Consider the following 23,303-nt stretch of genomic DNA (forward strand, 5'->3'; position numbering starts at 1 on the left):
GAAGTCTGAAGCTTGTTGACTGCAAAGCAGGGATTTTTATTTTATTTACTCTGTTTCCCAACACCTAGAAGAGTGCTTAGCACATAATATGTCCTCAGTAATATTTGTTGATTATGTAATACACAATATAGTACAAATGGAGAAATTCCCAGGCAATTGCTAATGCAGAATTGGCACTGCTTCATGATGTCAATGCTAGGAAAGCAGATTTATCAATTTGAAGCTGTAAGATGAGATGCCAAGAAAGTGTAGAGAAAAAAGGGGCCCTGGCCCGGTAGCTCAGTTGGTTAAGCATCGTCTTGATATGCCAAGTTTGAGGGCTTGATCTCCAGTCAGGGCGTGGGTGTACACACACACACACACACACACACACACACACACACACACACACATCAATGAATACATAAATAAGTGGAACAACAAATCAATGTTTCTCTATCTGTCCCTTCCTCTCTCTCTTTAAAATCAATAAAAAATTAAAAAAAGAAAGTGTAGAGAATAAAAGGAAGAAGGCTGAACAGAGAAGTTTAGAAACTGTAACAGTTAGGGGCCAGAAGGCAGGACTGGAATCCAGGGTGCATCTGGGGATTGGATCTATCTCAGTCAGATGCTGCAAATGTGTAAAGGATGCTGGGAACAGAGAGGGCATTTGGTTGGGCAGCTCAGGACTCTAATGACCCGCCCAGGGAGAGCTAGAAGCAGGCTAGCAAGGGCCTCTAACAATGAAAAGGGGCCAGCTGACCACGGGGTTGCCTGGGGCAAGGGACAGTCCGGTTTTTGTTTGGGTTTGGAGGGGTTGTAATTGAAACCTGGTCGTGTATCCAAATGGAGAGTGAAGTTGCAAGAGAGTGGGAGGGAAACCGCGGTTGGCATCAAGGAAGCGGGTGGAAGGGATGTCTTCCCGCACAAAGGGAAGAGGCCACTTCTTCCAGGAGAGAAAGAAAGAAAGCGCGCGGATAACTTCTGTTGCTGCTGTTGTTAAGGACTTACTACGACGAGCGGGGCATAGTTAGTGCTAATGGCCACCATCAATTAAGCCGTCGCTCTTACTTCTACATTCCCTTCAGGCCGGTGGCCTCATTTTCCCCTTTACCAGAGGGAGGAGGTTCCCCAGAGGCTCTCGGGGGGGGGGGGGCGGGAACCCGAGGGGTGGCAGGTGTGGGGAAGGTGCAGGCGAGAGCGGAGGGCGGGCCGGGGGAGGCCACACCCTGAAACTACCTGCGCGGGACAGGAAGAGTGAAGGCGAGAGCCAGTCTGCCGCGGCTGGGCGCTAGGCTGCCACCGGAACTCCCCGCGACCTGCGCCCCCCGCGCCCGGTGCGCCGCGCGTCCCGCGTCCCCCGCGACCCCCTGACCCGGCGGCGATGGGAGCCAGCCGTCGGCGGGAACGACGCCTCTGAGACCCGCGTCGGGCCACCGAGACCATGTCGAACAATCGGGGCCGCAAGAGCGGAGGGGGCTCCAAGGACCGCGGAGCGGGACTCAAGTACAGCTCGCGGCCGCAGGTAGGCGAGGGGGCGGGGCGGCGGGGCTGCCGGCATCCGCTCCGGCCCGGCTGCAGCCCCGACCCGCCGGGGCGAGGGGCGAGGGGCGCGGGCTTGCAGGCGCCGTCGGGGCCGGGGAGCCCACGTGCAGCCGGAGTTGGAAGGTCCGGGAGGACGCCCCGGCCCCGCCGCGCTACGCTTTGTCTTGGTCGAGGGACCGCTCCACTGCCCTTTGTGGCCCCGGCGCTGGCCCGACAGGTGGAATTTCCTGTTCGACGGGTGCTTGGCCGAAGGACCTTTGGTACCTGCCCTGCTGCGCGCCAACCACGGGGGCGGCGGGAACTCTCAGGGGTGTGGGCTCCGCGCTCTCAGAGCACCCCCAGAAGGAACCGGGGACAGAGGCTTGGAGTGGGTGGTTCGAACCCGGGAAAAGGGGTTTCCCGGGGCCTTTGGAGTCATAGCCTCCCTTGGCCTATTCAGGAATTTGTTTTTTCCTTATGCTCAGAGGCATTTCGGGCCCTTTGCAGAGGACACCCGGGAGACCAGAGCTTTGGTTGCCGTGGAGCCTGAAGCTAAGGACTCCACAGGAGGGCTTATCCGGGGCTCTCACAGGACGGAGCTTTTAGGAAGGTGGTTCTTTGGGAAGCGATGTGGGAACGTGCGTCTTGAGCCTTTTCGAAGATACGAAGCTGGGAGCCCATGTTTGGCAGGAAGAACAATTAGTGATCTGAGAGATCTCAAAGACATTAGTTAAGGTAGAGCTGGGATGGGTTGTTAGTTACCTTCTTGAGGGACATATCTAGGTAACAGTGCTCCGGCGGGACAGGCAGCCAGGTCTGTACCTGTCTGTCTAGCGGGGCCCCCAGGTTTCCTGGAAGGACCGGCCAGGGCCGGCACTGAGCGACGCCCAGACGCAGGGGCTGCTCCGGGAGGGCGCTTTGCCACCACAAATGACAACCAGCTGTGCCCCTGCGCTCTTTCCTGTGTCCTTGGGCCCAGGAACGTCCTCTCTGCCCCACACTGTGGCCATGGCTCCCGTGGCAGGTCAGATTTTGGAGCTTTCTAAAATCACTTCCTTTTATTCCAGGTGGCATCTTGGCTTAGGTAGCTTGCAGATGACCAGATTCTGGGGCTAGTGTGGTTAGCCCAACCCCAGGGCAAACTTGTTTTTTTTTCACTTTTCACCCCCCTGAGGAAGAATCTCTGACCGGCCGCCAGCCCAGAGGCTGGGCCCGTGCCTCACCTGCGTGGTGCCTTCCTCTTCCTTTCTGTGACTGCCGTGATTGTGGACCCTTGCTCCTTGCCGGCGGGGCGCTGGACTCTGCCTCCTCAGCATCCTTAGCAGAGAGCTATGGTTCGGTATTTATTTCAGGGCTTCCTTTTCTTTCCTCAGGACTTCCCTTTTTGAGACTCTCTCCTGCTGACTGTGGGAGATCAGGGTCTTCCTGGAGTCTCCTGTGAGTCATCTCCCTGCCCACGTGCACTACAGGGGCCAGGCCTGGGCTCCTCTCCACAGCCTGCCCTGAGCCAAGGGCCCACTGACTTGTCCCATCGCCTGTAGGCCCTTGCTTCTTTCCCCTGACCCCTGCTCATTTCTCAGGGCCTGTGACACTCATCCACTCTCCATCCCAATGTGATTTTTCTTTCACTTCCACTCCGCTGGTTTCCTTCATGGCACACTCTGCCTCTTCCCCTGCCAACTCCACTGAACCAACCCTGCACCTTGGTCTGTGCCAGGCCCTGTTGCAAGGACGGCTGGCAAAGGCAAGTAAGAGATGGCCCTTTCCCTTAAGGAATTTGCAGTCCTGCGAGCCATGCCGAGAGGTTAAGAGGTGTGTATCAAATAGACAGGACACAGGATGCCCTCAGGAAGTGGCCTGTTGTGTCCCAGGCACACTTCCGTTTCTCCAGGAAGTCTTCAGTACCCCTCCCCATCCCAGGCCTTACCAGCAGTCTCACCCCCTGGACCACCCAACAGTGTTCACAGTCAGGGTCTTCAGGCTGTGCCTTAACTTGCTCCCTGATCAGGATGCGTGGCTCTCTCCCCTGGGTTTGTCCTTGGTGCCCACAGAGCCTAGGTAGGTCATGCCAGCTCCCACAGAACACTATTGCATCTGGGAAAGGTTCTGTTTGGTGGTCCTTGTATCTGGCTGTGTCCTTCCCAAGGCTGATGACTCCCCCTGCTCCACCCTTACTTGTCCCCATGTAGTGGGAAGGGGCCCCTCTGTGCCCCCCACTGCGTCTGGAGCACTGATGCACAGCCATGTCTGGGAACTCTGTGGGCCCTGCCTGCATGAGAACAGGTGTACAGGGCAATCATGTGGCTGTTAACAAGAACAGAAAGCCCGCCTCACGGAGTGTCCTGGCTTCTGCTGAGTATTTGGTGGTGGCTATGAAGTTACTTTGGCATCCATTGGTTCCTTCTCAAGTCCGGACTGCCCCATGCAAGACTTGGTACGCCCTAGGCATATGGAAACCAGGATTGGGAAATCAGATATTGTGATGTCAAAATCAGAGGTTGTGGGGGCTAGGCTGTATAGCTCTGGCTGTTCAGAAAGCCATCTCTTGTTAATTGGTCAAACATTCCCTGAACCATGTAACAGATATTTATTAGGTGCCCACCGACTGAGCATGAGCCAGATACAGGGCAGTAGCCTGGGGAGAGAACCCAGCTACAGTCTCTGCCTTCGGGGAACTTCTTGTGTTGTGTGGGAGACAGGGGATTAGATTCTGTGTGATGAGAACTAGATTCCGGAGAAACCCAGGATGCGCTCTGAAGAGGGGCAGCCAACCCAGGCTTGAGGGGTCAGAGCGAGTGAATCGGGGCCAGAGGCCATCTGGTGTGGTGGCAGCAGTGACCAACATGGAGGCAAGACCTGGTGCCACCACACTCCTGCCGGGTGATCTCAGAGATGTTACCCAATCTCTCGGAGCCTCGGTTTCTGTGACTATAAAATGAGATGGCATACATGTTACAGGTTTGTTGCAAGGATTAGAAAGGACACTTGACATGAAAGCCACCTGTACGTTGCAGCGCAGAGTGTAAGACACAGCTTGAATTTCTGAGTGGAAAAGGGGCTTGAGACAAACAGTGAGGTGTTAGCAAGACAGATACTTGCAAAGAGGCTTGCAACCCAGTTGCCAGTGGGGCGCTGTTGTTGGGGAAGTGCTGGCCTGCTCTGCTGGACACAGGGAGTCTCTCTGAGGAGTGTTGGGGACACATTCCAGCCTCCGAGGTCCTCTTCCTATGGTTCCCTATGGCTCCAATTTTCATTTCCCTTTTCTTACGCAGCTACTGCGAACATGATCCTCTATAAAAAGAAAAAGTGTGTTAAGACCACGGAACCAGCTACTCATCCCTTTCTCCTTCTTATTTCCTCCTCTCCCTCTCGCCATAAGAACAAAACTTTAGGCCTGGCCTGTGGTGACGCAGTGGATAAAGCGTTGACCTGGAATGGTGAGGTTGCCGGTTCGAAACCCTGAGCTTGTCTGATCAAGGTACATATAGGAGTTGATGCTTCCTGCTTCTCCTTCCTCCTCTCTCTCTCTCTCTCTCTCTCTCCTATCTAAAATGAATAAACAAAATATTTTTTAAAAAAGAACAAAACTTTAAAAGACTGCCTCTTTTATGGGGGCTTCCCAGAGACAGAGGGCGAGGCAAGAGCAGGAAAAGTGGTCAGCTGCTGGATGCTGAAGTTGCTTTTCAGGCAGGACTCTCCTCACAGGTGCTGCAAGTGGACAAGAAGCCTGCCTTCCTCAGAGGGCATCAGTCCACCTTGGTCCTGGAAAGACCTGGAAATTCATGGGCCTCATTTAGGAGATGGGTAAACTGAGGCATAAAAGAAGACAACAGTCGCTAGGTAGCTGCCTACCCCCTGCAGAAATGCACTTAGCGTGGCTCTGCCCAGAGCAGGCTTGTTGATGGAGGGGCCATATCATCACAGCCTCCTCTGCCTGGCCCCTCAGTCTGCCCCTGGGGGGCATGATGTCTGCGCCACTGTGGTCCTCGAGTTCCCCTGATGTCCGTTCCTTTTCTGGCTTGTGTTTTTTGCCCAGGCTGTTGGCTCCTGTCTCTTCTAATTGAGAAAGTCTGTTCTTGGAAGAAGGAGGGTGTGACCGAGCCCCCAAGGCCCCCAGGGCCCAGAGATGTTGCTTCTGACATTGTGCGCATACTCCTGGAGTGTTTAGAGTACTATTAATCATCGCCAGCATTTTAGAGCATATATCATGTGTTCCGCATCTTAGTGCTATTATTATTGCCCTTTTATAGGAGAGGAAGATGGAGCTCAGGAAGGCTGGCCTAAGGTCACAGCGTAACAGTATGGAATTTGAACCCAGGTAGTCTGACTCCGCTGTGTTTTACTTGGATTGCCCTAGTGCAAGACAGGGCTGTCAGCCCAACGGGCTCAGGAGGAGATGGGTTACTAAGGGGAAGATTTGATTAGGGTAGGAAACTGGATTTCTTTTCTTGAGGTGTTTGAGATGCCTGGGGCTTAGCACAGTTTGAATAGCATTTGTAGTATGGGAATGAGAATGGGAAGTTTTAGGCTTCTCAGAGAATTCTCACTCTGGCTGGCAGGGGTGAGAAGTGGTGTCTGGGGTTTGCTCAGAGCTTGTGGCCAATAATTGCCCCTTTTTATTTAAGAACTTTTCTTGGAGCATGTCTATACTAAAAATTCTGTCTTGGCTTCTCATATTTTCAGAATTTGTTTGCTCTTTCCAGGCTTAGCAACAGCATCCTTGGGGTCCTTGTGAGAGTTGTATGACTGGTCAAAATCTGGCTCCTTTGTCTCCTGAGATGGTGATGGTGAAAAGGAGAATATGATGACATCATTACACACACACACACACTTAAATTCATTATCTTTATTTACCCTCACAGCACGGCATGAAAAAAAAAAGCCTACTTTACGGGTGAGAATCCTGAGGCTCAAAGCGTTTGCATAATGGGCCAAAGGCAGAGGTGGAACAAAAGTTCAAACCTAGATCTGTGAGATTTCAAAGGCTGTGAATGCCATCATCCAGTTGTATTAAAATGATGATGATGCATATTCCCAGCAAAATCCTAGAACACATCATTAAAGTGAGTGGTCAGCACCAGGCGCCAACACAGGGCCACCAAGCACAAGTCCACTGTCACACCAAACTCATCTCGTTTTTCCTTTTGATGCACTGACTTGTCTGGTAGACGAGAGATGTGATTTCAACAAGGCTTTGGACAAAATGTACCATTATTTATTGTACATATGAATAAAAGTCATAATGGATCATTTTAAATAAAAAATTCACTCCCTCAAGCCAACAAATCAGGTAGCTTACATTTTTCATGCTTTTTTCCATTTCTTACCCTATGCATATGTTTTATCTAGTTGTTGTTATGCACATAACAATTTGTGTTCTTGGAAAGGGATAGTATCTGCTGTGCACAATGGAGGACTGGGGGCCGGAGGACATTGGGGTCTGGTAGGTTTGTGCCTGATTGAAGGACTGTGCTCAAGGGGGTTCATTTATGGATCCAAGTCAGTATAGGCTGATCCTGACTGCTTCCTGGGCTCTGTGACATTTTATATTTGGTAGCAACCCTGGTGAGGTCTTGGAGATTTGCTTGTTATCGTGCTGATGGATGACACCCTCCTGGAAGGGAAAGGTCATACCTTGGATGACTTGATTATGAGTCAGAAGGATGTTGACAGCCTGCAGGACAGGCTGTCAAGAACAGAACTGTGTCCCTCTGTGTTCAGGATCAGTGCTGCACTCACTACACACCCTGACAGCAGAAACAAAAGCCACCTCCCTCCCACAGTGGCGTGGTGGTGGCAATGTGAGCCAGGATGATGAGGGCCAAGTGGAGACCCAGATGTAGAGTTGACGCCAAGCTCAGTAAAAGCCAGGCTTGTAACATGGCTCCCCAGACTCTAAAGCAAACCCTCTTGTTTTGTTTTTTTGGTTTTTGGTTAAAACTTTAAATTATTATTAAAAGGCTAATATAAATATATACATATTTAAAGAAAATTTGGCTCAGATAAGTAGCAAGAATTTAAAAATGGGGGAAGTGTCCTAGAGAAGTGTTTTACTGACTTGGTGTTGCCCTGTGCATGTATCTGAAGGAAGTTGCTTTTTTTTTTTTTATTACAAAAGTTAGGATGGGTGGGTTTTTGTTTTCTTTTTCAGTTAAGCAATATAGAATTATATAAAGTAGAAGGTGAAATTCCTCTGAAATTCTCTCATCCAGATTTTATAACCTCAATAACTTGTCTTACATTCTCTCACAAGCCTTCTATGCACATACAAATATGTACTTATTTGGATACAAATATATATGTGTACACAATTCTTACCCAGATGGAATAATAATGTCATTCATTTTCTTTTTTTTTTTTTTTTTCATTTTTCTGAAGCTGGAAACAGGGAGAGACAGTCAGACAGACTCCCGCATGCGCCCAACCGGGATCCACCCGGCACGCCCACCAGGGGCGGTGCTCTGCCCCCCAGGGGGCGATGCTCTGCCCATCCTGGGCGTCGCCATATTGCGACCAGAGCCACTCTAGCGCCTGAGGCAGAGGCCACAGAGCCATGCCCAGCGCCCGGGCCATCTTTGCTCCAATGGAGCCTTGGCTGCGGGAGGGGAAGAGAGAGACAGAGAGGAAAGCGCAGCGGAGGGGTGGAGAAGCAAATGGGCGCTTCTCCTATGTGCCCGGCCGGGAATCGAACCCGGGTCCTCCGCACGCTAGGCCGACGCTCTACCGCTGAGCCAACCGGCCAGGGCTATGTCATTCATTTTCTTCAAATAAAAGCGTGGTTTTAATTAATTAATTCATCATACATTTTTAAACTATTTTCCTAATTTTAATTTTTTATTTTGAAATTAAATTTAATGGGTGACATTGATAAAATGTTACATAGGTTGCAGGTGGAGATCTCTATACCATTTGAACTGCTGATTGCATCATGTGCCCATCACTCAAAGTCAAATCATTTTCTATCATCACATTTTTTTTTAATTTTTTTATTTTTTTACAGAGACAGAGAGTCAGAGTGAGGGATAGACAGGGATGGAGAGATGAGAAGCATCAATCATAAGTTTTTCGTTGCGCATTGCGACACCTTAGTTGTTCACTGATTGCCCTCTCATATGTGCCTTGACCGTGGGCCTTCAGCAGACCGAGTAACCCCTTGCTTAAGCCAGCGACCTTGGGTCCAAGCTGGTAAATTTTTGCTCAAACCAGATGAGCCCACGCTCAAGCTGGTGACCTCGGGGTCTCGAACCTGGGTCTTCCGCATCCCAGTCCGACGCTCTATCCACTGCGCCACCATCACATTTTAAAACTATCTTAACCCATGATAAGATTGTGGAGCAAAGATACAGCCTCCAGCCCCTTCCCTCCATCCCCACCCCCATTCTTACAGAGCAAATGGTTTACCCTGAGACCAAGAGTAGGAGGCAGGAGGAAGTCACCTCGCTAAAATGGCGGGGGAGGGGTCCTGCTTGGGAGCTTCTCAAAGGAGACTCCTGAGGTGTTTGGAAGGATAGAAAAGGCCTATGTACTTTCTGACTTTGTTTTCACTTAACCTTGTATCTCAGATAGTTTTTCCATATTAAATCTTTTAAAAACCACTTTTGATGCTGCATAAGCTTTTATCTAGTGGATATATCGTTTTTATTTGTTTTTTTATTCTTTTTATTACTTGTGTGTACTGATTGAATATACTAACGGAAATAGCGCGATTGGAATCAGGAAGGTAATTGATGAACCGCTCCCCTGGAGACCACGCTGGTCAAGCCTCATTTGGATTATGCTGTTGAGTTCTGGGTTCCATATCTTAATGGGAATATGGCTAACTAATAACATTGTGAGGTTGAACCAGATGGCCGCCAGAGGCTTAGAAAAACACTTTAATTTCTAAATGATTGAGCTGAGCGTGTTTAGCCAGAGAAGAAGCAGAGTCAGAGCATACGTGTCCTCTTGGAACTACTTCAGGAGCTGCCCCGAGCTGAGCTGCAGAAGTTAGGCTGGTCCCACTGCAGTGCTCATGCACAGGGGTCATTGTAATGCTGATCACACTTGTGGCAAAGAAGGATTTGTAATGTTGGCACTAAATGAAAATACTGTTTCCCCCAGAAAGGAAGGGAGAAGGGATGATGTCTAAACACTGCCGCAGCTCTAGGAACCCAATTCCAAGGATGCAGTGATGCCATTCTCTCCTGACTCTTATCCTGTGGGGATTCTCAGTTGTAACCTTGGACTTGGGTCCCCAGATATCCTCCCTTGGTGGTGGTACTTTCTCGTTTGCGTATATAGTCCTTTCACCCAAAGAGCAGCTTAGATTTGTAGCTCCAACATGCCCGGGAGCTACTCAAAAGGTGGAAGAGATGTTTCTGAACGCAGTCAATTCCAGGAGGCAAGCAGGTTCGGGGCTTTATGCCTAACTTCTACAGAGCCTTGGTTGGCTTCACCGAGACAGCTATTAAAAATGGTTTTATGGACTATTACTCAGCAATAAAAAGGAACAAGCTACCGATGCATGCAATAACTTGAATCCTTCTCCAGGGAATGTTGTTGAGTGAAAAAAAGCCAGCAACCTTTAAAGTTTATATACTGGATAACCCATTTCTATAGCATCTGAAATGACAACTTTAAAACTGGAGGATAGGTTAGAGGGGAGGGAACCAGGAGGGAGGTAGGCCCGGTAACGCCCAGACCTCAAGAAGGATCAGAATCTGGACTAGAATCTTGACCGTGAGGGTGGATACAGGAAAACTACATCAGTGAAGGAAGTGTATGGAACACACAACAAGTACAAGCAAAACAGGAGATGAGAATAAGATCGGTGGGTTATATTAACGCTGTAGTGATGTAATATAGTTTTACAGGATGTTAGTTAGCACTGGGGGACACTGGACACAGTACACAAGGGGCCTTTCGGTGTTATTTCTTATAACTGCACGTGATTCCGTAATGACCCCGACAAAAATTTCAGTAATTAAAAAGGCACCAGCCTGTGAAATCAAAATGTGGGCTCAGAAAGAATGAAAGAAGTTCCACGGTGCTGCCTTCACTTCTTGTTTCTCTTGCTTCGTTTCTGAGGGAGTCTGCCTGGTTGTGGTTGTGTGTGGTTGTGCCTGACGCACGCACGGGAGGAAGGAGGGAAGGTCTGGGGCCAGGGGGAGGACCACTGGCCAAGAAGGACGGGCTGGTGCCCACAGGCTGGTGCCGGGGGACTGGTGCAGGTTAGTGGTATCAGAGAGCTTGGGGAAGGGGCAGGGCTGGGGGAGGAAGCAGGTGAACTTGGAGCCCAGATGGAATTCTCTGGTTGGAATTACAAAAGAGGATGTGTCTTGGGGGTAGCTTTTAACTGAAGACCGGGAGAGTTCAATCTAGATGGGACTGAGGGCCAGGGCTCCCAGCAGGGCAGAGGGTGCTGTAAGCAGAACCCTGGAGGGAGGGGTCGTTCTCTCCCCCTCCGGACACAGTTTGGAAAGTTCCCTGGGCCCTGGCACCTTGGAGACTATCCCGGTTTGCTCTGGGAACACTAAGAGTCTGGCAGTAGAGACAGACAGTAAATCCTTTAGTCAGTCAGTCAATCAATCAATCAGTCAACCAGTCGCTAACCCTGGCAAGGTCAAGGGTAGAGGTGGTGGGGAGGGTAGCAGAACAAATAAGAACTGGGGCCCCCTGACCTCCTGGGACTGCCTGGTCTGCTCATCATGGCAGTGAGATATCATGGATGCCAAGTGGGTGGTGCAGGTCCTAGGGAGATAGATAGTATCGTGGATTGAGGTGGTCAGCAGAAGGGCGTGGCCTTGGGCTGTGTCCTCCGGGTTTGGTAGGTGGTGAGGGGGTTTGAGCCGTTTTGATGGGATGGGACCAGCCTCCTGTATGGTTTCATACAAGGTTGGCAGCCTCCTGGCTGAGGGCAGGGTGAGAGGTGGGGGCAGTCAGCAGCCCTAGATCAGAGCTGAAGGGGTGGAAATTGTATACAGCACTGGGCACAGCATGCTCTAAGAGGGCCCACAGCGTGGGCTTTGTAGGAAGTAGAGTTTTGTAGCGGCTCTTTGATGCAGGTAACCTCTGAGTCTCGGTGTATTTGCCGGGGCAGGAGGGGCAGTAGCTGTCCCCTGAGAAGCAGCAGAGTGTCTTGAGAACACTGGCTTTCGGTCACACCAACTGGGCCTGGAACTCAGCCCTGCCACTTCCTGTCTGGGTTTTTGATAAGTTACCCTCTTTTAAACCATTTTCTCATCTGAAAATGTAACCTAGTTGTAAGATAATATATATTAAAAACACTTAACATGGCCCCAAGATGCACAAAAATATGTTTGTTGTGGCCTCCGCCTGAGGTGGTGGTGCGGGAGGCCCTTGGTGACAGTTGGGGTCCTCCTGTGGACTCCGTCCACATGCAGACCCCCCCTGACGCTGCCCTGAGGTTCCTAACCAAGGTCGATGTCTCACTCAGTGGTTTTGAAACCTGTCGTGCTTCTGGGACAATGTTTCAAGGTCTGAGTCCTGCTGTTATGTCAACCAGTCTGTTTATTTTATTTTGAGGTGCTGCAAAAAAAACCCCTGCATTTGAAATAAGATTTTAATGTTTTTTTTTGTTTGTTTGTTTTTTAGATTTTATTTATTCATTTTTAGAGAGAAATGAGAGAGAGAGAGGGCAAGCGAGAGAGAGAGAGAGAGAGAGAGAGAAAGGGGAGGAGCAGGAAGCATCTACTCCTGTATGTGCCTTGACCAGGCAAGCCCAGGGTCTTGAACCAGCGACCTCAGCGTGCCAGGTCGATGCTTTATCCACTGTGCCACCACAATTCAGGTTGATTTTAATGTTTTAAAACATGTTTTGGAACAACTGGAACTTGATGTGCTGGGTAAATCGCCTCTGGGTTGCCAGTGAGTGGAAAGACCCCGGGAGGGCTTTCTTCTCTCCCCCAGCCCATCCTTGCCTCCTCCGGTTAGGGGAGGGCAGGACAGGGGAGCAGGGGGTCCTCCTGCATAGTGGCTGCTGGCTGGCCTGGCCTTGGCTGGTCTCTCCCTGGGGCCTCCTGGAAGACCTGCCCGGTCTGCTCGTGCCTGGCTGTTTGAGGCCATCAGGTAGACTTGTGTTATTAAGGGTTTTTTTGTTTTGTTTTAATGTTTTAGCTTGATCTCCAGTTGCCCCACCATACCAGAGGGGGAATGGGCCTTGCCTGGTTTTGGGCAGATGGACGGACAGTGGGTGGAAAAATCATAATTGAAGGGAGATCTTGGTAGGCCTGTCATTAGCATGAATCAGCTAATTTGTTTTACAACACCTCTACTTAGAGGGCTCCAAGGGGTTATTAACCCACTTTTTAGAGGGGAGAACTGAGGCACAGTGAGGAATATTCGCCCCAATGGCTCCGAGTTCCCAGCCTGACACCTCATGTAGGCCACACCTACTCCAATACTCCAATCCCTTCAAAGAGAAAAAAGAGACTTGTATCCAGGGGTCCTCCCCTAGTCTATTGTTTATCCCCTTTGTGGGTCTTGTGACAGATGTGTGTGGTCCCAGGATCATGGCTGTGTGGGCAGGGCCCTGGGAGGTGCAGGGAGTGGGGGAGGGGAACCAGCCTGAAACCCACAGGAGCCAGATGCTGGTTGGCAGAGGACCAGCCCTGGGTGTCTGTGCTGACAGTGCCCGCGGTGGCTGAGTCAGCCCCGGGGGACTTTTCTTCCTGCTTGGACCAGGTGTGCAGGGTTTATTTTATTTCCTTCACTGGGAACTGTTAGCTGTGGGTCAGCTTCCTGTTCCCCGACATGGCTCTGGGCCACAGACCTCAGGTAATTCTGGGCTCCTTCTGCTGGGAGGACAGTGACGGCTCTGGGCGAGAGTGAGAGGGTTGGGCGACAAGAGGCAGAGGCCCACCACGAGCTCGCCGGACCTCGGCTGGGTGTGTGCGTCTCTGAGGAACTCGCGGCAGCCTAGGAGACTCTCGGTGATGCTATCGGAGGTTGTGGGAGGGCCCAAGAGTGGAAGCAGAGTCCCGCCCCACACAGCAGGTGTGCCGCACCTGAGTGGTTGCTTAGAGCAGGCGCCCTGAGGCTGTCACCTGACCTGCTGCCTGGTGCCTCTCTCTGTGGTGGGAGTGGGTGAGCAGGCTTGCAGCCCCTAAAGTCCCCACGAGTCACTTGGGCCCTGGCCCTGACCACTGGGTCCTGACCACTGTGTTCGCATCTCCCTGGAGAAGGACTTGGGAATCTGGATGCTGGGCAAGCACCGTGCTTGTTTTATTTTACTTTTTATTGCTATTTTTCATGCCCAGACAGGTCTGGGGAGTGCTGGGGTGATGCGAGCAATGGGAACCACAGCCTCTGTTTCTGAGACTTTGGCTTCTTGTAAGATCAGTCGTTGGGGTTGGTGAGTGGGTGAAGGGTTCTGATGTGGGCTTTGTTTTAACTTCTCATTTATCCCTTTGGTCATCTTGTGATGAGCAAGCCCAGTGTCCTCTCTGCTGGTCACTGCTGGGTGGGGCCGCAGTGGCCGCAGGACAGGTAAAGTTTCGCTCTCGGGAGCCTGCGTGTGGGCTGGCTGCTCCGTCCACAGCTGACTGAGTTTCCCCGTGTGTGAGTGGTGAGTTATGTAGAGAGCTCATCCCAAGTAGGGCCCCTTCTGCCTGCAGACAGGGCCCCTTCATAATCAGCCACTCACAAAGGGGGCCTTTCTCCAGTTTACCTCTGCTATCTCAGTGCTGGGCACTTCTGCACTCAGCATCACCTGGAGAGACATGTAGCATTAGTTTTTGGAATTCATTCATTCATTTCTTTCTTTTTTTTTTACAGAGACAGAGAGTCAGAGAGAGGGATAGATAGGGACAGACAGACAGGAATGGAGAGAGATGAGAAGCATCAATCATCAGTTTTTCGTTGCAACACCTTAGTTTTTCATTAATTGCTTTCTCATATGTGCCTTGACCGTGGGACTACAGCAGACCAAATGACCCCTTGCTCAAGCTAGTGACCTTGGGTCCAAGCTGGTGAGCTTTGCTCAAACCAGATGAGCCTGCGCTCAAGTTGGTGACCTCGGGGTCTCGAACCAGTGTCCTCCGCATCCCAGTCTGAGGCTCTATCCACTGTGCCATCGCCTGGTCAGGCTGGAATTCATTTCTTGCACTGTGGTCTTAGGTGGCCTTGACCCATGCCGTGTTTCTGGGGCCTCTGGCCAGGATCTAACACGAACTGGCACCAGGGAGCGGCCATGAAAGTTATGCTAGCTTTCTGCTTGTAAAAGCGTGCATCTATGAGTGCCACGGAATACCTTCCCCTCTTGGAAACCATGGCAGGTGCTGAAATTGTCCTTTCTTCCTTGAACAATCTCAGGGATATTTTATGGTTCTAATGACCATAGTGACAGTGATGATATCATGGAATTGAAATCCATCCTGTCTGGTGGTGGGTACAGTGAGTCACTGAACCTAAGTAAGTGAACAGTAGCTGCCACAAATCAATGGCAGAATCGGCCGGGGCGCACAAAACCAGCCACCCTGTTCTAGTCTCAGGTCTGAGCGACACACCTTTGTCTCCAGCCAGTGACATCACCCCTGCCCCTTGACCTTGTTCTTCAGCAGCAAAGCAGGTGACCAGTTGCCATGGGATGGCCTCTCCCAGACTCCGAGCGACCTCTTCTGTTTTCAGGTGCATGCCCCCGCCCCGCAGGTCTCTCCCAACCTGAGCCAAATGGGCAACAGTCTTAAAAAAACAGTCTGGCATGAAGATTTATTTTTTCCTCATTCACTCTGGTTGAAATCTTGCGTGGAATTTTGGGTAGTTAGTGTTATTTTTGCCATTTATAAATGTTGCTTTTCTGTGGTGAGGACCACACTCTGAACTGCTGGTAGCAAGTCTAACTTTGGATTTGCTGGTCCCCAGAGCTAGTGGGAGAGGAGACCCTGGAGAGTGTGGAGCCCGTGACAGGCCTGTTAGTGTGTGTTTGGGAGTCTGGAGAAGGTTCCTCCCAAATGGGAGATTCTTTGGTTCACTTGGACAGAGTTTTGTTTGCTCAGTATTTACCTTTCAGCCCTGGTGAGTTTTCCTTCCTTCCTTCCTTCCTTCCTTCCTTCCTTCCTTCCTTCCTTCCTTCCTTCCTTCCTTCCTTCCTTCCTTCCTTCCTCCCTCCCTCCCTCCCTCCCTCCCTCCCTCCCTCCCTCCCTCCCTCCCTCCCTCCCTCCCTCCCTCCCTTCCTTCTTCCCTCCCTCCCTCCCTCTTTTCCTTCTTTCTCTTTCTCTCTCTCTCTCTTTCTTTCTTTCTTTCTTTCTTAGATTTTATGTATTGATTTTAGAGAGAGGGGAGAGAGAGAGAGAGAGAGAGAGAATGGTGTGGGGGAGGAGCAGGAAGCATTGACTCATAGCTGCGTCTCGCATATGCCTTGACCGGGCAAGCCTGGGGTTTCCAATGGCGACTTCAGCCTTCCAGGTCGCCACCTTATCCACTGTCACCACAGATCAGGCCTGAGTTTCTTTCTTAACAAGAGTCAGGTGACTGCAAGGGTCTTTCTTATATCATTAAATGGTTTGTTAATCAGTTTCTTTCGATAAACACTGGCCTTAAGGGGGGTATGTGTCACTTGGACTAGTGTGCTTAAAACAACAGAAAATAGGACCTTCTCCAGTTTCCTACATCCTCCTGGTCTCTGGACCGTGCCCCTCTATTGCTCCTGTAAGCTGGATGGCAAAGGTGATCCTCTGATCCTGTCCCTGCAGCCTGCCCCCGGTTCTCCCCCTCATCCCTCCGGGTTCCTCACTCTGGGTACCCCGAGCCCTGCCCGCCCATCTGTGCTTCCCATCAGGAAGTCGTTTCTTGCTCTCTTGTCTGAGCTGGCTTTGAGCCATGCTGCATTTCTGAGGACTCTGGCTGGCCGGTGGGAACTGGCAATGAGAGTTATGTGGCCTCTGTCTGTACGGAGTCAACAGGCACGTACACCCGCAGATGTGTTTACTTTTACGCAAGGGAGTAAGGAGGGGCAAGAGCCGGCGCCGGCTACCTTCTCTTCCGTGGACTCTGAGGCCCTGTGGGGAGATGGTTCTGATGGTTCTGATGGTTCTGAGTAGAGAGATGGTTCTGTATGCAGTTAAGCCAAATGGGTGAGCTCTCTGTCCCCCCCCCCCCCCCACCACCGTAAACACACCCAAAACACGTCTAGAGTGGGAGGGTGTGGCTCTCATCCTAGCTTTGCTGCTTTTCTGACTTCACTACCTTTGTGACTTTGTACAGGTCACTCCCTCTCAGTCTCAGTTTCCTTATCAGTAAAGTGACTGGGTTAGGCCAGATGATCTCTAGTATGCCTGAAGTGGAGTCGAGAGTAGGGTTGTAAAAGGAAGCAGTCTAGTTACTGATTAAACAGCATTTCTGGGCTGAGTGAAGCCCAGCATCCACGCTGTAGGGTGATCAAGACCCTGCCATCCAGCTTGTCCCACTGCTGGTGGCTTACTCCAAGGCCAAGCCAGGGTGGCCTCTGGGATATACTCTGCATGCTATCAGCCACCTACCTCCCCCTTCTCAAGGAACTTGCTTTCCTGTGTCCCTGAATACTTCTTGGGTTCTGGAAACTGACCCGTGTGGGAGGTAGAGCCCAGGACGAAACCCGGACTGGCTGCATGATCTTGCAAAATCACCTCCTTCCCTCCCTACCTTATCTGTAGCACTGGGCTGACGGAGCAGTCCTGGATGATTCCAAACTGTTGTGAGATTCCAATAAGGAAATAGTTGTGAAATGACTCTGTGAATTAAAAATAAACATAACAAACAATTATTTTCTTACATTTTCTTCAAACATATACATAGACATAGAGCCTGTTTAGAAAGTCTAGCTCTAAAGCTTTACTATTTTTCTATTTTTAAATATGGTTAGACAACCAAGGACCATTGGCCATTTAATGAAAACCTATAGCCTGAAAGAGAAGGACAGAGACAAAGTTCTGAGGATAATTTTAAAAATATCTACTTGGTAAACTAAGAAAGAGCCAGAAGGTAGTACGTTCATAAAATAAGAAAAGACTACCCAATAAAGTAACCATTAAAGCAGGGGTCCCCAAACTTTTTACACAGGGGGCCAGTTCACTGTCCCTCAGACCGTTGGAGGGCCGGACTATAAAAAAACTATGAACAAATCCCTATGCACACTGCACATATCTTATTTTAAAGTAAAAAAACAAAACGGGAACAAATACAATATTTAAAATAAAGAACAAGTAAATTTAAATCAACAAACTGACCAGTATTTCAATGGGAACTATGCTCCTCTCACTGACCACCAATAAAAGAGGTGCTCCTTCCGGAAGTGTGGCGGGGGCCGAATAAATGGCCTCAGGGGGCCGCATGTGACCCGCGGGCCGTAGTTTGGGGACCCCTGCATTAAAGAATAAAATACCACTCTTGGAAATGAAATATGTGATTTTTGAAATTCAAAGAAAAACTTTTATTGCCTTCATATAAATCTTGAGATCAGGTGATTTTGGTCCTCTGGTTTTGTTCTTTACATGGTCTGTTGCATTTCTTTTTTCTTTTTTTTTTAGAGAGAGAGAGAAGGACAGACAGGCAGGAAGGGAGCGAGATGAGAGGCATCAACTCATAGTTGTAGCACTTTAGTTATTCATTGATTGCTTTCTCATATGTCCCTTGACCAGGGGCTCCAGCAGAGCAAGTGACCCCCCTTGCTTAAGCCAGTGACCTTGCGCTTCAAACAAGTCACTTTTGGGCTCAAGACAGTGACCATGGGATCATGTCTATGATCATGCACTCAAGCCAGTGACCCTGCGTTTGATCAAGCTGGTGATCTCGGGGGTTTCGAACCTGAGTCTCTAGCATCCTAGGTTGATGCTCTATCCACTGCGCCACTGCCTGGTCAGGCTGCATTTCTTTTTATTTTAAATAATTTTAAAAATTTTCCATTACAACTGACATACAATATTGTATTAGTCTCAGGTGTACAACCCAGTGATTAGACATTTTATAACTTATTAAGTGATCATCCTGATAAGTCTCCTACCCATTTGGTCCCATACACAGTTGTTAGAATATTACTGACTCTATTCCCCATGCTGTACTTTACATCCCTGTGACTATTCTGTAACAACCAATTTGTGCTTCTTAATCCCTTCACCTTTTCACCCACCTTCCAATCCCCCCTCCCTTCTGGCAACAGTCAAAATGTTCTCTGTATTTATGAGCATGTTTCTATTCTGTTGGTTTGTTTGTTTTGTTTTTTAGATTCAATTGTTGATAGATATGTATTTATTGACATTTTATTATTTATAAATATATATTTAAATCGTATTTATTAGGATAACATAATCATGCAGGTTTCAGGTTACTAACTCCACAACACATCTCTGCACCACACTGTTCACTGCCCAAGTCAAGTCTTCGTCCGTCTCCATTTAGGCCCCCACACCCTCCTCCATCTGCCCCCATCCTGGCAATCACTGCACTGCTGCCCATGTCCATAAGGTGGTTTTTTTGTTTGTTTGTTTTGAGAGAGAGAGAGGTAAAGAGAGAGGAAGGGAGAGAGATGAGAAGCATCAACTCATAGTTTTGTCACTTCAGTTGTTCATTGATTGCTTTTTCATATGGGCTTGACTGGGGAGGCTCCAGCTGAGCCAGTGACCTTGCTCAAGCCATCGACCTTGGTCTCAAACCAGTGATCTTGGGCTTCAAGCCAATGACCTTTGGGTTCAAGCCAGCAACCATGGGATCATATTGACAATCTTGCACCCAGGCTGGTGACCTCAGGTTTTGAACCTGGCACTTCAGTGTCCCAGGTCGATGCTCTATCCACTGCACCACCACCAGTCAGGCAGGTTTTTTTCTTTTTTTATTGTTAACATTTTTTATTTATTTATTTTTCTTCTTCTTCTTCTTAAAGGAGACCCTTTAATATTTCATGTAAAACTGGTTTGATGGTGATGAACTCCTTTAGCTTTTTCTTCTCTGGGAAGCTCTTTGTATGGCCTTTGATTCTAAATGATAGCCTTGCTGGGTAGAGTAATCTTGGTTGTAGGTTTTTGCTTTTCATCACTATGAATATTTCTTGCCACCCCCTTCTGGCCTGAAAAATTTCTGTTGAGAAATCAACTGACAGTGTTATGGGAGCATCTTTGTAGAGCTAACTGCTTTTAAAATTTTTGTTTTTAACCTTTAGCATTTTAATTAGGATGTATCCTGGTATAGGTCCTCTGAGTTTGGGGTTCAGTGTGCTTCTGGAACTTCTATGTCTATTTCCTTCACCAGGTTAGAGAAGTTTTCTGTCATTTTTTCAAATAGGTTCTCAGTTTCTTGCTGTCTTTCTTCTCCTTCCGGCACCCCCATGATGTGAATGTTGTAATGGTTTAAGTTGTCCCAGAGGCTCCTTACACTATCTTTAGTTTTTGGATTGCTTTCTTTTTGCGTTTGTTCTTCTTATTTTAAAAAATTTTTAAAGATTTTATTTATTGGTTTAGAGAGGAGAGAGAGAGAGAGAGAGAGAAAGAAGGGGGAAGAAGAAAGCATCAACTCTCATATGTGCCTTGACTGGGCAAGCCCAGGGTTTCAAACCGGCATCCTCAGCGTTCCAGGTCGACGCTTTATCCACTGTGCCACCACAGGTCAGGCCTTTTATTGCTGTTCTAATTGGGTGTTTTTTCCTTCCTTATATTCCAAATTGATGATTTGAGTCTTGGCCTCATCTACTGCACTGTTGATTCCCTGTAAACTTTCTTCATTTTAGTTAGTGTATCCTTCATTTCTGATTGGTTCTTTTTTATGGTTGCTATGTCTTTTCTCACGCTACTGAAGTTCTCATTAAGTTCCTTGAGCATCATCATAACCATTGTTTTGAACTCTGTGTTAGGTAGTTTGCTTGCCTCCATTTTGCTTAGTTCTTTTTCTGGAGATTTCTCCTATTCTTTCATTTAGAACATATTTCTTTATCTCCACACTTTGGCTACTTTCCTGCATTAGTTTCTATGTATTAGGTAGAGCTGTTATATCTCCCAGATTTGGTAGAGTAGCCTTGTGTAGTGGGTGTCCTGTAGGATCCAGTGGCACTGCCTCCCCAGTCACCCAAGCTGGGCGCTCCAGGTGCCTTTCTGTGTGGGCTGTGTGCACTGTCCTGTTGTAGTTGAGCTTTGATTGCTGTTGGCTTCACTGGTAGGCATTGACCCCCAACCTGATCGTAGGGGAGGACTGGCTAGGATTGCAATGGAGGAGCTGCTGTGTAGGGGTTGACCCTACAGAGCAGGACTTACCTCAGTGGGGCTTTGGTGCCCACCAAGTCTGTCCCTTGAGTGTGTCGTTCTTGGAGGTGGTGGGTTTGCAATCTGGCGTGGTCTGAAGCTCTCTACCAGGTGCACTGGCTCTGCGGCCTCCTAGGAGGTTCAAGGTCAGCCACCACCTGGCCCAGCCTGGGGCCACTCAGCAAGAACTACCGAGCGATGTGAAGATGGCTGCTACTTGTGCCGGGCTTGGAGGAGTCCAGGAGAGGCCGATCTGTGAACCAAGGCCTGCTGCCGCTAATGCCTGGCCTGGGGCCACTTAGCAAGAGGTACAGGGTATACAGAGGCTAGGTGCTGCTTGTGTGAGAGACTTTAGGAAAGTCCAAAGGCAAGAGAAGCTATTAGTATGGAAAAGCCACTGGAAATGGCTTGAGTAGGCCTGCAAGTTGGGTGGGGCAGGGTCTCAGGGAATCACCCAGGCCAGGCAAACACTGTGAACCACGTTGATGGAAACAGATATGGCACCTGCCTGACAGCTCTGTGGAGAAAGGGGAGTGTTCAGAAAAGGAACAATGGCCTCTACTGGCACTTTTGTATGACAGAATGCTGCCCCCCCCCCCCCAGCTCTTGCCCTGATTACAGACAACCCAGTTTCTCCCCGTATGTCCCTGGTTCTTTTCAAATTGCTGCCCCAGCACTGGAGCTCAGAGGGAGAGAATCCCGGCAAATCTGTGCACGAGCCCTTTCAGAGGACCCGCCTGGGACGCCCGGAGCTCTCTGCCTCCCTCAGCCACAACCCCTGCTGGTTTTTACAGCCAGAGTTATGGGAGCCCTGGATTAGAAGGCTTGGTGTGGGGTTGAGACCCCTCGTTCCTCAGGGGGAACCTCTCCAACAGAGATTTTCCTCCCGATTTTAAACTGCCATCTATGGGATGGGACCAGCTGGTTTGGCATCTCTGCTCCTTCTGCCAGCCTGGATGTGGCTTCTTCTTTACATCCTTAGTTGTAAGACTTCCATGCAGCTGGATTTCAGGCAGTTCTGAATGGTGGTAGTTCTGTAGTTTAGTTGTAATTTGGATGTGGTTGTGGGAGGATTCGAGAACCCTGTTTACCTACATTGCCATGTTGACCTGAAGCCTGTTGCAATTCCATACAAATTTCACAGCAGCTCATCAGTTTCTACAAAAAGCCTGCTGAAATTTTGATCAAGATGGTATAGCTAGTGCTCGACTTACGACCACGATGGGTTCAGACAGACTGGTCGTAACACGATTTGGTCGTAAGTTGAGTAGGCTATATGTACAGTACTGTGAAATGATGTTATAAAAATCTTTAAGTCATATTTTATCATAATTTTCTTTCATTATTGTTATATATCATAATTTTCTTTGTTCACTTTATGCCATTTGTATCATCTCTACACCATTTTGTTTCTTATTTTTACATTCATCAGGTTTAAGTAAAACACTGCATTACCAGTACAGCTGATTTAATATTTGCAAAACATACAAAATTACAAAATACAGGTGCATACAAAAATACAAAATACAGGTGTAAAAAATACCATAGGAAACATTTTCCCAATTGAAAAACATATCAAAATATATAAACATGTACAAAACATTTTATTGTCCACTGGTGCTTGGCTGCGGTTCATTGATATTGTCATCTGAGGCAGCAGTTGAGGTTACTGGAGTTGGTTTTTCATAAACATGTGCAATCACATTCACTTTCTTTCCTCCTTCGTACTTGTTCATTGATTGCTTTCTCATATGTGCCTTGACTAGGGGGTTACAACAGAGCAAATGGCCCCTTACTCAAGCCAGTGACCTTGGGCTCAAACCAGCGACCATGGGGTCATGTCTATGATCCTATGCTCAAGCCAGTGCCCCTGCACTCAAGCTGGTGAACCCATGCTCAAGTCGGATGAGCCCGCGCTCATTTTCGTGTGGAGATCGATGGCCTTTCTTTCCTTCTTGGCAGGCTGAGGCGTAGACAAAGATAATTTCCTCTTGGTAGACATCTTGGGAGGGGTTTGATGAAAAATATCCAAGACAAAAAACACAAATTGCTGTAGCGAGTCTGGGATAACAGTTGAAATGGTGCACGTGGAGATGGTAGTGCTGCCGGAAGCTGGTCCTCACTGTCGTACACCCAGCTGGGCAACGCTTGCGCTGCCAGACACGGAGCATTTGTGGCTAGCGATTGTGGTCGTAAAGTCGAATGGTCATAAGCTGCATAGGTCGTAAGTCGATCAATATCTGTATTAAATTTCTAGACAAATTTGAGAGTAGACATCTTTAACTATATTGAGTCTTCCAATCCATGAACATGAGATAATTGCTTGATTTATTCAGATCTTTTAAAATTTTTCTCGGCAGTGCTTTGTATTGGACATTTTTTTTTGTCAGATTTTTCCCAAGTATTTTGTAATGTTGATGCTATTGTAAACAATGTTTTTTTAGCTTTAATTTCCAATTTGTTGTCATTAACATATAAAATACAATTGATTTTTGTATATTGATCTTGTATCCTGCAACCTTGCTAAACTCCTTATTTCAGTAGCTTGTTTTGACTTAGAAAGCCACAGTCATGAAGACAGTCTGTTTTTAGAGTAAAGAC

The 23,303-nt window shown here is 48.7% G+C and overlaps 1 protein-coding gene across 1 annotated transcript in view; it reads left to right on the plus strand.

Moving 5' to 3' along the window:
• Positions 1-1,219: 1,219 nt before the first annotated feature.
• Positions 1,220-23,303, plus strand: part of ST14 (ST14 transmembrane serine protease matriptase) — a 44,861-nt gene continuing 22,777 nt past the window's right edge. Inside the window, exon 1 of the mRNA XM_066365242.1 lies at positions 1,220-1,504. Within this exon, the coding sequence (XP_066221339.1) occupies positions 1,424-1,504 (81 nt within the window). The 5' untranslated portion in view covers positions 1,220-1,423. The remainder of the gene's footprint in view (positions 1,505-23,303) is intronic.

The sequence above is a fragment of the Saccopteryx leptura genome, chromosome 2 (genome assembly GCF_036850995.1).
Source record: "Saccopteryx leptura isolate mSacLep1 chromosome 2, mSacLep1_pri_phased_curated, whole genome shotgun sequence".
NCBI classification, from domain to species: Eukaryota; Metazoa; Chordata; class Mammalia; order Chiroptera; family Emballonuridae; genus Saccopteryx; species Saccopteryx leptura.